The sequence below is a fragment of the Leucopleurus acutus genome (assembly GCF_964270905.1).
Source record: "Leucopleurus acutus genome assembly, chromosome: 6".
NCBI classification, from domain to species: domain Eukaryota; kingdom Metazoa; phylum Chordata; class Mammalia; order Artiodactyla; family Delphinidae; genus Leucopleurus; species Leucopleurus acutus.
In genome coordinates, this window is record NC_139149.1 from 5,167,001 (window position 1) to 5,185,363 (window position 18,363).

General features: G+C 39.5%; 1 protein-coding gene across 1 annotated transcript in view; it reads left to right on the forward strand.

The window, feature by feature from the left end:
- Positions 1-18,363, forward strand: part of LOC309963422 (rho guanine nucleotide exchange factor 4) — a gene marked incomplete at both ends in the record, with an annotated part of 252,503 nt that overhangs the window by 133,192 nt on the left and 100,948 nt on the right. Inside the window, one exon of the mRNA XM_082841764.1 lies at positions 6,789-7,085. Coding sequence (XP_082697890.1) covers positions 6,789-7,085 — 297 coding nt within the window. The remainder of the gene's footprint in view (positions 1-6,788; positions 7,086-18,363) is intronic.

Here is an 18,363-nt window from a genome sequence, read left to right on the forward strand (position 1 = left end):
GTTGTTTTTAATCCATTTTGCCCTTCTCTGTTTTTAATTGATCTTTTTATATATACTATTTACCATTTATATTTAAAGTAATTGTTAGGGCTTAAGTCTGCCTTTTTATTTTTCATTATTTTTGTTTCATATTTATCATTTCTGTGTTCTTTTTCTGCAGTTTTATACATTATTTGAGTATTTTTTAGAATTCCATTTTTATGTATTATAGCTTACTTGAGTCTCTTTATAATTTTTTTAGTGGTTGCTTTAGGTATTACATTCTACATATACAACTTATCACGGTCTACTGGTGTGGACACTTTACCAGTTCAAGTGAAATGTAGGAACCTTACCTCCCTTTAAATCCCTTTACCTTACCCTGTTTATAATTGTCTTAAATATTTCCTCTAAATAGATTGAGAACTACATCAGACAATGTTATAATTTTTGCTTTGAGCATCAAACATAATTTAGAAATCTCAAGAGAAGGAATGTCTGTTGTTTTTACCCATATTTTTACTCTTTACATTGTCCTTTTTTCTCCAATGTTTGTTGCAAGATGCTTTCTTTTATCATCTGTTTCAAAACTTCCTTTAGTCATTTTTTAAAGGTATATCTGATGGCAACAAATTCTCTCAGCTTCCTTCCTCTGAGAGTGTTTGATTTTCTCCTTCCTTTCTGAAGAACATTTTCACTGGATATAGGATTCTGCATGAACAATTGTTTTCTTGATGAGTGACTCTTGAAAATGTTGGGCCACTTCTTTCTGGTCTTCATGGTTTCTGATAATGTCATTTAAATAGCTTTTCCCTTACAGGAAAGGTGTCTTTTCTATCTCGCTGCTTTCAACATTTGTCTTTTTTGTCCTTAGATTTCAGAAGTTTGATTATGAAGTTTCTTCATGTAGATTTCTTTGAGTTCGTCTAAATTCAGATCTGTAGTTTCATGTCTTTTGCCAAATTTTGGAAATTTTTAACTATTATTTCTTTGACTACATTTTCACCCCCACTTACTTTCTTCTCTCTTTTTTGGATTCCAATACCCTAGTGTTTGATCTTTCTTTATCTTTCACAGGGCCTTGAGCCTTTTTTGTTTGTTTGTTTTCTCTTTTTTGTTTATATTGTGTAATTTCTATTGTTCTATCTTCAAGTTCAGTGATCCTCTGTCCTCTCCATTCTCCCATTCATTGAATTTTTAAATTTCAGTTATTGCATTTTTCAGTTTTATAATTTCTAGTTAGTTATTCTTTGTATCTTCTATTTTATTGTTAAGATTTTCTATTTTCTGAGATCTTCTATTTTTCCATTTGTTTTAAGGGTATTTGTATTTCTTGTTGAAACATTATTTGATGGCTACTTTAAAATCTTTGCCAGATAATTCCAGCATCTTCTCAGTGTTGGCATCTGTTGACTGTTTTTTCTTATTCAAGTTGAGATTTTCTCTAATCCTGGTATGACTAGTGAATTTCTGTTTTATTCTGGATATTTGGGGTAGTATGTTTTGAGTCACTGTATCTTATTTAAATCTTCTGTTTTGCAGACCACTTCTAACACCACCCCAGTGGGGAAAAGTGGGCACTGCTTCATTACTGCCAGGTGTAGGTGAAATACCAGGTTCTTTTTTTGGCCTCTATTGACAACCTGTTGCAGGAAGGGGTGTCTCATTACTGATGGGTGGGAACAGGAGTTGAGGTTCTCTACTATAACTCCACTGACACCTCCATGGTTCAGAGGGAGACTTGTTAATGTTCCCCATGGGGTAGGAAGACTTTGTTAATGCTAGATGGTGGTGAAAGTCCTGGCTTTCTACTAGGTCTCCTCCTACATCACCCCAGTGGGGCAGGGGAGGGATGCCTCACTGCCCTGCATGGAAGAGAGAGCCCCATTAACACTGGAAGGGGATCAACATCCCAGCTACCCTCTAGGCCTTCCTGACACCATTTGGCTGGGAGAGAATTGTGCCCATTATAGATAGATGAGGTCAGAAGTTCCCACTTGTGCTTTGGTGAGGAAGGCAGGGAATGAGGGGATGTTGCATGCTAGAGTAGGGCAGTTCTTATCTAAAAGTTTTCTGTCTTGCTAGTCTGCTCCTCTGGGTAGAGAAAGCAGGCTTTTGTTGGGACTTTATGCCTGTGCCTAGTGGTATTTCCAGGTTGCAACTTTCTCCAGGACCTATATATGAGGACCTATATATGAAGTGGAACATATGACGCAGAGAAAACTTAGGGAACTCACTGGTGTGTTGTTCCTTGCATTCTAGGATCCGTAGCTGGTGTACCTTCTTCTCTCTACCATTCAGAGTCTTCTTTTTTTTTTTTTTTTTTTTGCGGTACGCGGGCCTCTCACTGTCGTGGCCTCTCCCATTGTGGAGCACAGGCTCCGGACGTGCAGGCCCAGCGGCCATGGCTCATGGGGCTAGCTGCTCTGCGGCACGTGGGATCTTCCCGGACCAGGGCATGAACCCGTGTCCCCTGCATCGGTGGGTGGACTCTCAACCACTGCACCACCAGGGAAGCCCCAGAGTCTTCATATTTTTGTTTCATACATAATGTCTCAAGATTTTAGCTGTACTTAGTGAGACAAATAGGGAGAAGTATGTCAGCCAGTCTGCTACCCCAGAATCTGGATCCTCTTGTTCAATTATTCGAAATTATAAGTGTCTGGTGTTTTAAGTTGGCTGGCAATTTAAGGAGGAGAGAGGGGAAATGCAAAAGAGAGTATGCATAGTAACTAGGCTGAACCTGCTAAGGGAGGTTACCTGAGGGCCACAGTTTCACACACAGACTTTAAACCAAAACCTCTGTGTGTTTCCCTAGGACTTGCCCCTGTCCTGCATAGTCTCTGATAACTCCTTTCCTTTAGATAGCATCCTATGCTGGGCTAAATCATTTGCCCTTTCTGCATCCACTTACCCTGTGCTATACAGTAGGTCCTTATTGGTTATCTGTTTTATGTACACGATAGTAGTGTGTATCTGTTAATCCGAAATCCCTAGGTTATCCCCTGCCCCTTTCCCATTTGGTAACCATGTTTGTTTTCTATGTCTGTGAGCCTATTTCTGTTTTGTAAATAAGTTCATTTGTACCATTTTTTAGATTCCACATATGAGTGATATCATATGGTATTTGTCTTTCTCTGTCTGACTTACTTCACTTAGTATGATAATCTCTAGGACCACCCATATACCGTCTACTTTTAATCTATGTAAAGAAAGCTTATGCATTTATATGTCTTTATCATCTGGAGAGCTGGGACTCTGTTTTGTACATCTTCGAGTTCCCATTGCTTAAAAAATTCCATGGCAGCAAGCTTCGTTCTGTTCTATGCTGAATCTCTAGCATTTGCAGTGCTGTCTGGCATATACCATGTGCTCAAGAAAGGCTTGAGAAAGTCAGGAAGTTGACTACCTATTGGAACTCTTCTTTATTCTGAAAATTCTCATTTCATAAGACAATGTATACATACCTTGCACTATGTGGTAATGGATTTTGATCTGCCTTGCCTGTGTTGGCTGATGGAATGACATTAAACACATTAGGAGAACACCTTGTTCATTTGTGGGTAACAAGGTTACTTTACCGGGATGCAAGCTGAATAAACTGAATCTGTGTTGCCCAACACTACAAAGAGAATTTGTAGAAATTTTTCCCAATAAAAATGAAAAAAGCCTCCCCCAAATAATGAAAAATCATAGAATGAGTTGAATGCTAAGTAGTATTTTTGTAGTGACGTTCTCAGGTGGGATCTGAAAATAAGTCATTCCGGAGAGATAGGACTCCATCACCACCTCAGCCATCTCAGCCCTGTCTACTTATTAACAAAAACAATAATATTGGCTACTATATATTGATGTATTGAATGTGACAGGCATTATACTATGTGTTTTATGTGCACTATCTCATTTAATTCTCATAACACTTCTGAGGGTATTAGTATTCCCATTTTACAGATGAAGAAACAAAAGGGGATTAAGGAAACTTACTTGCCCCAAGTCACACTGCTGGTAAAAGCCAGAGCCAGGATTCAAACTCAGCTTACCTAACCCCAAAGTCTGCTCCCTGACCCTCCACCCTAGGACACACAGGAGCACCAGAACAGCCTGATCACCTTGCCTCTCTCTTATTTGCCTGTCTCTCCAGCACACTGATTCTCAATCGGAGAATTCCACCTTGCATCAGAATCCCTTAAGTGGGCATTTCCCACCCCCAGAATTTCTAATCTGCAAGTCTTGATGGGCTTTCTAAGACTGCAGCTCTAGCAAGTTCCCAGGAGTAGGAGTTACCTGTTGCTGTAGAACCAGCTGAGTAAGCTTGGGCTCATGGTCTCTCACAAGGCTGTAGTCACTATGTTGGCAGGGGCTGTGCACAGCTCAAGGTCGGACTGCAGGATGTCTTGCTTCCACACTTGCTCAGGTAGCTGTTGACAGGCCTCAGATCCCCGCTGGCTGTTGGCTAGAGACATCAGTTCCTTGCCACATGAGCCTTTCCATGGCCCTGTTTACAGTATGTCATCTGGCTTCTCCCAGAGCAAGGGGTCCATGAGAGTCACCCCCAAATGGAAGCCACAACCTTTTTATGACCTAATCTTGGAAGTGACATCCCGTCATTTCTTCCAAAGTCTATTCATTAGAAGTGAGTCACTACGTCCAGCTCACACTCAAGGGGAGGAGCTCATAAAAGGGCCCCCATCAAGGTGGTGAAGTCTTTTGATGGCCATCTTAGAGGCTGCCCACCATACTGGGTGCTGCTGGTGGCTTTACAAATACTGCTCTAATTAATGGCCTTAGAACAAAGACCTTTTTTCCTGAGAAAATCACAGTTCCTTGGTGAGTAAATAGATATATTGCCCTAGTAGCACCCCCAAGGTGGAGAAGTTGGAAGAGAGGAGAGCTCTTTTCCATCAGAAAGGCAGAAAATAAAGGACACTTAGGACACCATTCACCAGCCAGAATTCTCTCTAAAGGCCCATAACCAAGCTATGAAAATGATAATGTTCTAAAATTCTGATAAAGAAAAAGTTGAGGATAAAACTATCCCTGATGACATCAAGAGGTCCCAGCCAACAACTCCGGTACAGGCTGGCAGAAACCTAGGGGATGGTGCATTGAAAAAGTCCAAGTTTTCTTTTGTTTGAAAATAAGTGAGTTCATCTCTAGTGGCAGTAAGCACGTTCCTGTGGAAGCCCCAGCTTGAGGGTGGCTTGGCTTCCTTCCAGGCAGCTCTATGTCATTTACTCACTGAAAGCCTTAGGAGGACAGCTTCTTTACGTACTGTACATAAAATGCACCAGAGAGTCTCGCATAAAGATGTGCTCATTAACATCCATTCCCTCTGCGGGGACTTTGAGAGTTATAAACGAGTCTAAGGTGTGGTCCTTGCTTAGTTATGGAGTTGTTATTTCCACCTATGAAACAACAGGAATTTTTACAATGTAGAAGCGTGAAAAGGACATGGGATTTAGAATCAGAAGAATACAGCTGACCGTTAACAACGTGGGGGTGAGGAGCGCCTATCCTCTGTGCAGTGGAACATCTAAATATACAGTAACTTAACTGTCAGCCCTCCATATCCACAGTTCCACATCCAGAGATTCAACCATCCATGGATCCTATTTGCTATTGAAAAAAATCTGCAAGTGGACCCATGCAGTTCAAACTCATGTTGTTCAAGGGTCAACTGTATAATGACACACAGAGCTGTGTGAACTCAGGCAATCACTTAAGCTCTCTGAGTTTCTGTTACCTTATTTATAGGATATGGATAATATGCCAGCTGTTTCTAGCTCACAGTGGAGTTGAGGGGAGGGAACTAAGTAAAAGCACTTTTTAAACTTAGAGCAATATTTGGGTGCTAAAAAAAATACACAGTGATTCTCGACTTTGGATGCATATTAGAATCACCCAGCAAGCTTTGAAAAGTCCCAGTTCCCAGGCTGTACACCAAACCATTATGTACTAATTATGTCTCCCCTTCTTCCTCTGCCTCCTTCTCTTTCTCCATATATGTATGTGTCTGTGTGTCTGTGTGTATGTACATAGCCTCTTGAAATAGTCAAGAGAAATTTCACTTGTGTTTCCACCAAATCGTTTCCACGAAAGTGCTTGGGAATGACATTCCAAAGAGGTGCTGTGAAGGAGGTGTCCACTGGGGTGGGACTGGGGATGGAGGGTTGTTAAGACTCGAAGAACACATGGGAAGAAAGGTTTCCTCTCCCAGGGTGATGGGTTGATTTCAAAGGACAGAGAGATGGATGGTTGTGCAACACGAAGACAAAGTATTCTGTTAGTGTGGACAAATTTTACTTTGAAATTCAGTTAGGTTGCCTGAGTGGATAACTGCAACCCGGGACAAAGTGAAGGCAGCACAGGCGCCTAAGGAAGGTTCAGCGTGAGTACATCTAGTTAATGTCCGTGCCAAGACAGAAGGAGTAACAAGTGCCTGAGTGTGTTTCTGTTCAAATTCTGTTCTCAGGCAGTATTGTTTAGGCAAGAGCTTTTTGCCCCAGCCACTGACCCTTAAAAAGTGTTTCTAATGAGCATGCCAAGTTCAGTAATTACTTTCAAGACCTAATTCTTTGATCAAGGTAGAAGACTTGATTTTTTTGAAATAGTCTTGAAAGTAGAAATTTTAACAGAAACAAGGTTTGGTTTGTTTCTAATCTTCACATTTTCCAAAATTACTGTGAACAAAGTACTTCACTGGCATCTGTATTTTAGGGATTAACCAAAACATGGGTTTATACCCAAAAGAAACTAAACAGAGAAAGGACACTGTGCTCACTTGCTATGTTCTCCTTTCTGTTCTATAGAACCACATGCCGTGGGAAGAACAACCAGGCAAGAAGCCCAGTTGCTCCCGCAGTCTGAAAGCTTTTCACACTGAGCCAGCTCAGGGGCCATTCTCTACTGCTGAGACGGGGACATGGAGCCTCCCCTTCATCTCTGCAGAGGACATCCCCAGGGAGACTCCTTCACAACCCAGGAGCACCTCTCAGCACTCACACATCAGTTTAGATGACCTGTGGCTGGAGAAGATGCAGAGGAGGAAGTTGAAGAAGTTGGCCCAGTTTGAAAGGAAGATGCATGCATGTAAAGATGGAATCCAAGTAAGCTGCTCACATGCCATCGTCATCAGACTTGGCCTGGTACCCCCTCTTCCAGTGCAGCTGCTTGCCTTTCCTGTCCCCTGCCTACCTCTGCCCTATACAGCCTGCAGGAGAGACGCTGCAGTCATGTGTCTGAGAGCCACAGAGGCTGTGGCTCCCTCTTCCCTCTCTGCAGTCTGGCCCTGTGCAAGGCAATGGGGCAGAACTGAAGACGGCGGGGCCTGTCCTCAAGCCCTTTCCATAGTAATTACCATTCAGTGAGGACCCACTCACTGAATGTTAGACACTGGACAGCATTAGCTCTAATACTCATAAAGTTGCATGACATTCTGATATAACAATCTTAAATCAATCAAGCAAAATTATATAAAGAGAACTAGATTTTGTCTCTAGGGACATTTTGACACCATGATTTTTACATGAAACTGTCAGCTGTTTAAAAATGACTCAGTAGTTTATAAAGCATACCTTTTACCCAATCCCTAACTCTGTTTCCTGTTCTTTCCCTTTATAAAATAGCAGTATTTTTTATTATCAAGTATTTGTGAAATACACATCCTGAGTCTCACCTCATCCCTGATACCCACCTTTATTTATTTTTTTGTTTCAGGTACTGGTTTTTTTTTTTTAAACATCTTATTGGAGTATAATTGCTCTACAATGGTGTGTTAGTTTCTGCTGTATAACAAAGTGAATCAGCCATACATATACATATGTTCCCATATCTCCTTCCTCTTGTGTGTCCCTCCCACCCTCCCTATCCCACCCCTCTAGGTGGTCACAAGGCACCGAGCTGATCTCCCTGTGCTATGTGCCTACTTCCCACTAGCTATCTATTTTACATTTGGTAGTATTTATAAGTCCATGCCACTCTCTCACTTCATCCCAGATTACCCTTACCCCTCCCCATGTCCTCAAGTCCATTCTCTACGTCTGCATCTTTATTCCTGTTCTGCCCCTAGGTTCTTCAGAACCTTTTTTTTTTTTTAGATTCCATATATATGTGTTAGCATTCGGTATTTGTTTTTCTCTTTCTGACTTACTTCACTCTGTATGACAGACTCTAGGTCCATCCACCTCACTACAAATAACTCAATTTCATTTCTTTTTATGGCTGAGTAATATTCCATTGTATATACGTGCCATGTCTTCTTTATCCATTCATCTGTCGATGGACACGTAGGTTGCTTCCATCTCCTGGCTATTGTAAAGAGCGCTGCAATGAACATTGGGGTACATGACTCTTTTTGAATTTTGGTTTTCTCAGGGTATATGCCCAGCAGTGGGATTGCTGGGTCATATGGTAGTTCTATTCTTAGTTTTTGAAGGCACCTCCATACTGTTCTCCATACCACTTTTTTTTTAAATCGAGGTGAAATTCACATAACATAAAATGAACCCTGTTAAAGTGTACAATACAGTGGCATTTAGTAGATGCACAAGACTTTGCAGGCCTTATCTCTACCTAGGTCCAAGACATTCTTATCATCTCAAAAGGAAACTTCACAACTATTAAGCAGTCACAACCCACTTCCCCTCCCTAGACCCTGGCAAGCACTGATCTGCTTTCCATCTCTATGGATTTACCTATTTACCTATGGATATTTCATATAAATGGAATTACAGTGTGTGACCTTTGGTGCCTGACTTCTTTCACTTAGCATCATGTTTTTAAGGGTCTTCTCTGTTGTAGCATACAGCAGCACTTTGTTCTTTTTTATGACTGAATAATATTCCATTGTGTGGCTATGTTTGTTTCTATTATCTGTTCATCCACTGATAGACATAGGGTTGTCTCCGCCTCTTGGCTATTGTAACTAGTGCTGTCAGGAACACTTGTGTATAAGCTTTCGTTTGTATACATGTTTTCTATTCTTTTGGGTATATACATAGGAGTGGAATTGTTAGGACACATGGTAATTCTATGACTAACTGTCTGAGGAGCTGCCAAACTGTTGTCTACACCATTTTACATTTCTACAAACAATGTATGAAGGTTGCCAGTTCTCCACATCCTCCCCAACACTTGTTGTTTTGTGTTGTTTTGTTTAAACTATACCATCCTACTGGGTCTGAATGGTACTTCATTGTGGTTTGATTTGCATTTTCCTAGTGACTAATGTTGAACATATTTTCATACGCTTGTTGGCCATTTGTATATCTTTTTTGGAGAAATGTCTATTCAAGCCTTTTGCCCATTTTTAAATTGGGTTATTTATCTTTTTGTGGTTCACTTGTAGGGGTTCTTATGTATGGAGATACTAGACCCCTATCAAATAAGTGATTTACAAGTATTTTCTCCCATCTGTAGGTTGCCTTTCACTTTCTTGATAGTGTCTACTGCTGCACAAAAGTATTTAATTTTGATGTAATCCAATCTATCTGTTTTTTTCTTTTGTTGCTTATGAATTTATTGTAATGCCCAAGAATCCACTGTCAAATCCAAGGTCATAAAAATTTACTTTTATGCTTTCTTCTAAAAGTCTTTATACCTTTTGCTCTTACCTTTAGGTTTTGTATTCATTTCGAATTCATTTTTGTGTTTTGTGTGAAGTAGAGTTCCAACTTCAAGCTTTTCCATGTGGATATTTTGTCACTCTGCACCACTCGTTGAAGAGACTATTCTTTCCCTCACTGAATGATTTTGACACCCTTGTAAAAAACCAAATGACCTTAGATGTATAGGTTTATTTCCGGACTCTCAGTTCTATTCCACTGGTCTATAAATCTGTGCTTTTGCCAATATCACACTGCTTTAATTACTGTAGCTTTCTATTAAGTTTTGAAGTCGGGGTGTGTGAGTCCTCTGGGTTATTTTTCAAGATTATTTTGGCTATTTGCTGTCCCTTGTAGTTCCAAATGAATCTTAGGATCAGCTGTTTCATTTCTTGGGGAAAATAAAGGCCATTGTGATTTTGATAAGATTACATTGAATCTGTAGATCACTCTGGAGAGTATTGCCTTCTTAACAATATTAAATCTTTAAATCCATGAACACAGGGTGTTGCCTGACTTTTTAGGTGTTCTTTAACTGCTTTTCACAATGTTTTGTAATTTTCACTGTACAAGTCTTACACATCCTTGGTTAAATATTTCTTAATTATTTTATTCTTTCTGATGGTATTGCAAATGGAATTGTTGTCTTAATTTCATTTGGGCTTGTTCATTGCTAGTTCATAGAAATACAATGGATATTTGTATATTGATCTTGTACCCTAAAAATTTGCTGAATTTATTATCTCTAAGAATATTTTTGTGTATTATTTAGAAATTTCTATATATAAGATACAGACCCTATACATTTAAAAAATTTATATCTTTGCATTTAATTTTCTTAGGGATTATTATAAATGGCATTATGTTCTTAATTTTATTTTCCACCAGTTGATTCTTAGTATATTGAAATATTATTGATTTTTATGTGTTGATATTGTAGCCTGTGACCTTGCTGAATTCATTTATCGGTTCCAGGAATATTTTTTAAAGACTCCTTGAGATTTTCTATGTAGACAGTCATATCATCTACAGGTAGGGACAGTTTCATTTTTCCCTTTCTAATCTGTATGCTTTTTTCCCTTGCCTTATTGCAGTGGCTAGGAATTCTAATACTGTGTTGACTAAGAGTGGGAAAAGTGGATATCCTTGCCTTATTCCCTGTCTTAATAGGATAAATTTCAATATTTCACTATTAAGTATGATGTTAGCTGTAGAGTTTTTATAGTATCTCTTACTCAAGTTGAGGAATTTCCTCTCTAATCCTAGTTCGCTGAGATATTTTTTAAAAATCATAAATGTGTGTTGGATTTTTTTCAAAAGCTTTTTCTGTGTCAATTGATGTGATCATTTTATGTTTTCTTCCTTAGCCCCTTGATATGGTAGATTATATTAATTGATTTGTTTGGTATGTTGAATCAGCCTTCTCCACTTGGAATAAATCCCATTTGGTCATGCACTATATATGGAATGTATAATTTTTATATATTAATTTGCTAATATTTTGTCCAGATCTTCTGCATCTAAACTCATGAGAGATATTGAGCTGGGGCTTTTGCTTTTGTATTATCTTTCCATAGTTTTGGTATCAGGGTAATATGGGCCTCATAAAATGAGTTGGAAAGTAGTCTCTCCTTTTCTATATTCTTAAAAAGATTGTGTAAATTTGGTTCCCTTTGCTCTGAAGTCTACTTTGATATCAGTATAACCACTTCTTTTTTGATTAATGTACCTTTTTTCATCTTTTTACTTTCAACCTGTCATTGATTTAAGTGAATTTCTTATGGCAGCATTGTTGGATCTTTTTATTTTATCCACTCTGATTGTCTTTTAATTGGTATATTTTGATAGTTAACATTTGAAATAATTATTATGTTAGGGCTTAAATATGCCATTTTATTATTTGTTTTCTGATTGTTTCTTCTGTTTCCCAATACTCTTTTCTGTCAGTTACATGAACAATTTTTAGGATTCCATCATAATTTATTTGTGGCATTTTTGAGTATATCGTTCTGTTTGGTTCACATAGTGGTTGCTAAAAGTGTTCCATATATACATAACTTATCACAGTCTACTGTTATCAACATTTTACCACTTCCAATGAACTGTAGTAATCTTAGTTCCACCGAGGTTCATTTACCATCTCCACTATTAAAATACAATTGTCTTGTGATTTCTTTACATACATTTTTTTTGAAGTATGGTTGATTTACTTCCAATATTATGTGAGTTTCAGGTATACAACATAGTGATTCAATATTTTTATAGATTACGCTGAATATAAAGTTATAAAATAATGGCTATACTTCTCTGTGCTGTACAATATATCTTTGTTGCTTATCATTTTATATATAGTAGTTTGTACCTCTTAATCCCCTTTCTCCTACCTTGCCTCTCCATCCACCCTTTCCCCACTGTTAACGACTGGTTTGTTCTCTGAATCTTTGAGTTTCTTTCTGTTTTTTGTTATATTCATTTGTTTTATTTTTTAGATTCCACATATAACTAAAAATAGTATCTTTCTTTCTCTGTCTGACATTTCTCTAAGCATAATACCCTCAAGGCCCATCCATATCATTGTTGCAAATGGCAAAGTTTCATTCTTTTTTATGGCTGAGTAATATTCCAATGTATGTATATGCCACATCTTCTTTATCTATTCATCTGTTGATGGACACTCAGGTTGCTTCCATACCTTACCAATTTTGGACAATACTGCAATGAACACTGGGGTGCATATATCTTTTTCAATTGTTGTTTTTGTTTCCTTTGGATATATACCCAGGAGTGGAGTTGCTGGATCATATAGTAGTTTTATTTTTAATTTTTTAAGGAACTTCTATATTGTTCTCCATAATGGCTGTACCAATTTACATTGCCACCAACAGTGCACTAGGGTTGCCTTTTCTCCACATCCTCACCAACATTTGTTATTTGTTGTCTTTTTGATGACAGCCATTCTGACAGGTCTGAGGGGATATCTCATTGTATGTTTTTTAATTAAATTTTTTATTGGAGTATAGTTGATTTACAACGTTGTGTTACTTTCTGCTGTACAGCAATGTGAGTCAGTTATACATACACATATATCCAATTTTTAAGATTCTTTTCCCATACTGTTCATTACAGAGTATTGAATAGAGTTCCCTGTGCTGTACAGTAGGTTCTTATTAGTTATCTATTCTATATATAGTAGCGTGTATATGTCAATCCCAATCTTCCAATTTATCCCTCTCCCACTATTCCCCCCTGGTAACCACAAGTTTGTTTTCTACATCTGTGACTCAACTTCTGTTTTGTAAATAGGTTCATTTGCACCATTTCTTTAGATTCCACATATAAGTGATATCATATGATATTTGTCTTTCTCTGTCTGACTTACTTCAATCAGTATGACAATCCCTAGGTCCAATCTAGAGTATTTTTAATTTCATTTATTGTGTTGTTCATCATTGCTTGTTTCATCTTTAGTTCTTCTAGGTCCTTGTTAAATGTTTCTTGCATTTTGTCTATTCTATTTCCAAGATTTTGGATCATCTGTACTATCGTTATTCTGAATTCTTTTTCAGGTAGACTGCCTCTTTCCTCTTCATTTGTTAGGTCTGGTGGGTTTTTATCTTGCTCCTTCATCTGCTGTGTGTTTTTCTGTCTTCTCATTTTGCTTATCTTACTGTGTTTGGGGTCTCCTTTTTGCAGGTTGCAGGTTCGTAATTCCTGTTGTTTTTGGTGTCTGTCTCCAGTGGCTAAGGTTGGTTCAGTGGGTTGTGTAGGCTTCCTGGTGGTGGGGACTAGTGCCTGTGTTCTGATGGATGAGGCTGGATCTTGTCTTCCTGGTGGGCAGGTCCACGTCTGGTGGTGTGTTTTGGGGTGTCTGTGGACTTATTATGATTTTAGGCAGCCTCTCTGCTAATGGGTGGGGTTGTGTTCCTGTCTTGCTAGTTGTTTGGCATAGGGTGTCCAGCACTGGAGCTTGCTGGTCGTTGAGTGAAGCTGGGTGCTGGTATTGAGATGGAGATCTCTGGGAGATTTTCGCCGTTTGATATTATGTGGAGCTGGGAGGTCTCTTGTGGACCGGTGTCCTGAAGTTGGCTCTCCCACCTCAGAGGCACAGCACTGACTCCTGGCTGCAGCACCAAGAGCCTTTCATCCACACGGCTCAGAATAAAAGTAGAAAGAAAGAAAGACAGGGAGGGAGGGAGGGAGGGAGGAAGGAAGGAAAGAGAGAAAGAGGATACAATAAAATAAAGATAAAATAAAATAAAGTTATTAAAATAAAAAATAATTATTAAGAAAAAAATTTTTTTAAAAAGAAAAAAAAAACGGACGTATAGAACCCTAGGACAAATGGTGAAAGCAAAGCTATACAGACAAAATCTCACACAGAAGCATACACACTCACAAAAAGAGGAAAAGGGGAAAAAATAATAAATCTTGCTCTCAAAGTCTGCCTCCTCAATTTGGGATGACTCGTTGTCTATTCAGGTATTCCACAGATGCAGGGTACATCAAGTTGATTGCGGAGCTTTAATCCGCTGCTTCTGAGGCTGCTGGGAGAGATTTCCCTTTCTCTTCTCTGTTCGCACAACTCCCGGGGCTCAGGTTTGGATTTGGCCCTGCCTCTGCGTGTAGGTCGCCGGAGGGCGTCGGTTCTTGGCTCAGACAGGACGGGGTTAAAGGAGCAGCTGACTCGGGGCCTCTGGCTCACTCAGGCTGGGGGAAGGGAGGGGTACGGATGTGGGGTGAGCCTGCGGCGGCAGAGGCCAGCGTGACGTTGCACCAGCCTGAGGTGCGCCGTGCGTTCTCCCAGGGAAGATGTCCCTGGATCCTGGGACCCTGGCAGTGGCGGGCTGCACAGGCTCCCCGGAAGGGGGCTGTGGATAGTAACCTGTGCTCGCACACAGGCTTCTTGGTGGTGGCAGCAGCCTTAGCGCCTCATGCCCGTCTCTGGGGTCCACGCTGATGGCCGCGGCTCGTGTCCGTCTCTGGAGCTCTTTTAAGCAGCGTTTTTAATCCCCTCTCCTTGCGCACCAGGAAACAAAGAATGAAGAAAAAGTCTCTTGCCTCTTCGGCAGCTCCAGACTTTCCCGGACTCCCTCCTGGCTAGCCGTGGTGCACTAACCCCCTGCAGGCTGTGTTCACGCCGCCAACCCCAGTCCTCTCCCGGCGCTCTGACCGAAGCCCGAGCCTCAGCTCCCAGCCCCGCCCGCCCCGGCTGGTGAGCAGACAAGCCTCTCGGGCTGATCAGTGTCGGTCGGCACCGATCCTCTGTGCGGGAATCTCTCCGCTTTGCTCTCCGTACCCCTGTGGCTGTGCTCTCCTCCGCGGCTCCGAAGCTTCCCCCTCCGCTACACGCAGTCTCTGCCCGCTAAGGGGCTCCTAGTGTGTGGAAACCTTTCCTCCTTCACAGCTCCCTCCCACTGGTGCAGGTCCCGTCCCTATCCTTTTGTCTCTGTTTACTCTTTTTTCTTTTGCCCTACCCAGGTACGTGGGGAGTTTCTTGCCTTTTGGCAGGTCTGGGGTCTTCTGCCAGCGTTCAGTAGGTGTTCTGTAGGAGTTGTTTCACATGTAGATGTATTTCTGATGTATCTGTGGGGAGGAAGACGATCTCTGCGTTTTACTCTTCCACCATCTTCCCCAATCTCCCACATCTGCTTTATCCACTCCTCCTTTGATGGACATTTAGGTTGCTTCCATGTCCTGGATATTATAAATAGTGCTGTATTGAACATTGGGGTGCATGTATCCTTTTTTTTTTTTTTTTTTTTTTGTGGTATGCGGGCCTCTCACTGTTGTGGCCTCTCCCATTGTGGAGCACAGGCTCCGGACGCACAGGCTCAGCAGCCATGGCTCATGGGCCTAGCCACTCCGCGGCATGTGGGATCTTCCCGGACCGAGGCACGAACCCGTGTCCCCTGCATCGGCAGGCGGACTCTCAAGCACTGCGCCACCAGGGAAGCCCGCATGTATCCTTTTGAATTATGGTTTTTCTCTGGATATATGCCCAGGAGTGGGACTGCTGGATCATATGGTAGCTCTATTTTTAGTTTTTTAAGGAACCTCCGTACTGTTCTCCATAGTGGCTGCACCAATTTACATTCCCACGAACAGTGTAGGAGGTCATTGTGGTTTTGAATTACATTCCCTGACAATTAGTTGATGTTGTGTTTTCATGTGCCTGCTGGCCATCTGTATGTCGTCTTTGGGAAAATGCCTATTCAGGTCCTCTGCCCTTTTTTTTTATTGGGTTGTTTAGCTTTTTTTGGTATAGAGTTATATGAGCTGTTTATATATTTTGGATATTAACTGCTTATCAGACATTATTTGCAAATATCTTTTCCCATTCAGTAGGTTGCCTTTTCATTTTATTGATGGTTTCCTTCACTGTGCAAAAGCTTTTAAGTTTGATTAGGTCCGATTTGTTTATTTTTGCTTTTGTTTCCCTTGCCTAAGAAGACAAATCCAAAAAAATATTGCTAAGGCCTATGTCAAATATTATACTGCCTATGTTTTCTTCTAGGAATTTTATACTTTCTGATCTTACATTTAGGTCTTTAATCCATTTTGAGGGTTTTTTTTTTTTATGGTGTGAAGAAATCTTTTAATCTCATTCTTTTACACGCAATTGTCCAGTTTTCCCAGCACTACTTATTGAAGAGACTATTTCCCCATTGTATATTCTTAACTCCTTTGTCATAGATTAATTGACCATATTGCATGGGTTTATTTCTGGGCTCTCTATGATGTTCCATTGATCCATGTACCTGTTTTTGTGCCAATACCATTCTGCTTTGATTACTATAGCTTTGTAGTATCGTATGAAGTCATCTTGTTCTTTTTTCTTGTTCTTTTTTCTCAAGATTGCTTTGGCTATTCGGGATCTTCTGTGGTTCCATACAAATTTTAGGATTATTTATTTGTTCTTGTTCTTTGAAAAATGTTATGGGTATTTTGATAGGCATTGCATTAAATCTGTAGACTGCTTTGGGTAGTACCGATATTTTAACAATAGTACTTCTAATTCATGAATATAGGAAGCCTTTCCATTTATTTATATCATCTCCAGTTTCCTTTATCAATGTCTTATAGTTTTCAAAGTATATGTCTTTCTCATCCTTGGTTAAATTTATTCTTACACATTTTATTCTTCTTGATGCGATTGTAAATGGGATTGTTTTCTTGCTTCTCTTTTTCATAGTTAATTATTAGTGAATAGAAAAGCAACAGATTTCTGTATATTAATCTTATATCCTGCAACTTTATTGAATTCATTTATTCTAAAAGTTTTTTGGTGAAGACTTTAAGGTTTTCTATATATAGTATCATGTCATCTGCAAATATGATAGTTTTACTTCTTCCCGTCCAATTTGGATGACTTTTTCTTTCTTGACTGACTGCTATGGCTAGGACTTCCAATACTGTGTTAAATAGAAATGGTGACAGTGGGCATCCTTGTCTTCTTCGTGATCTAGAAAGAAAAGCTTTCTAGTTTTCCCCATTGAGTATGATGTTAGGTGGGTTTGTTATAAATGGCCTTTAGTATCTTGAGAAATTTCCCTCTATACCAAATTTGATAAGAGTTTTTATTGTGAATGGATACTGAATTTTGTCAAATGCTTTTTCTGCATCTATTGAGAGATCATGTGACTTTTATCCTTCATTTTGTTCATTCTTATAGCCTTGGTTGTACAGGAGTCTTTCTGCCAATTTCCAGTTAGCTTTCAGTGGTAATTGTTCCACATGTAGATTTATTTTTGATGTGTTCATGGGGATAGATGAGTTCCATGTCCTCCTACTCTGCCATCTTGATCAATCCCCTTATCCTTCATTTTGTTAATGTGGTGTATCACATAGATTTATTTGCAGATGTTGGACCATCCTTGCCTCCCTGGGATAAAAACCCACTTGATCATGGTTTATGATCCTTTTTAATGCATTTTTGAATTGGTTTGCTAATATTTTGTTAAGGATTTTTGCATCTATATTCATCAGAGAAATTGGCCTGCAATTTCCATTTTTTGTAGTGTCTTTGTCTGTTTTGGTATCAGGGTGATGCTGGCCTCATAGAACAAGTTTGGGAGTGTTTTCTCCTCTTCAATTTTTTGGAATAGTTTGAGGATAAGTATTCCATTTTCTTTAAATGTTTGGTAGAATTCCCCTGTGAAGCCATCTGGTTTTGGACTTCTGTATGTTGGGAGTTTTTTGATTACCAATTCAATTTCAATACTAGTAACCAGTCTGTTCAGATTATCTGTTTCTTCCTGATTCAGTCTTAGAAGATTATATGTTTCTAGGAATTTATCCGTTTCTTCTAGGTTGCCCAGTTTGTTGGTATGTAATTGTTCACAGTATTCTCTTGTGATTGTTTGTATTTCTGTGATACCGGTTGTAAATTGTCCTCTTTCATTTCTAATTTTGTTTATTTGGGTCCTCTCTCTTTTCTTCCTAATAAGCCTGACTAAAGGATTATCAATTTTCTTTATCTTTTAAAAATACAGCTCTTGGTTTCATTGGTCTTTTCTGTTGTGGGTTTATTTTGGGGGGGGGGGCTCTCTATTTTGTTTATATCTACTCTGATCTTTATTATTTCTGTTCTTCTGCTGACTTTGGGTTTTGTTTGTTCTTATTTTTCTAATTCCTTTAGATGGTGGGTTAGGTTGTTTATTTGAGATTTTTCTTATATATTGAGGTAGGCCTGTATCACTATAAACTTTCCTCTTAGAACTGTTTTTGCTGCATCCCATAGATTTTGGAAAGTTGTGTTTTTATTTTCATTTGTCTCAGGGTA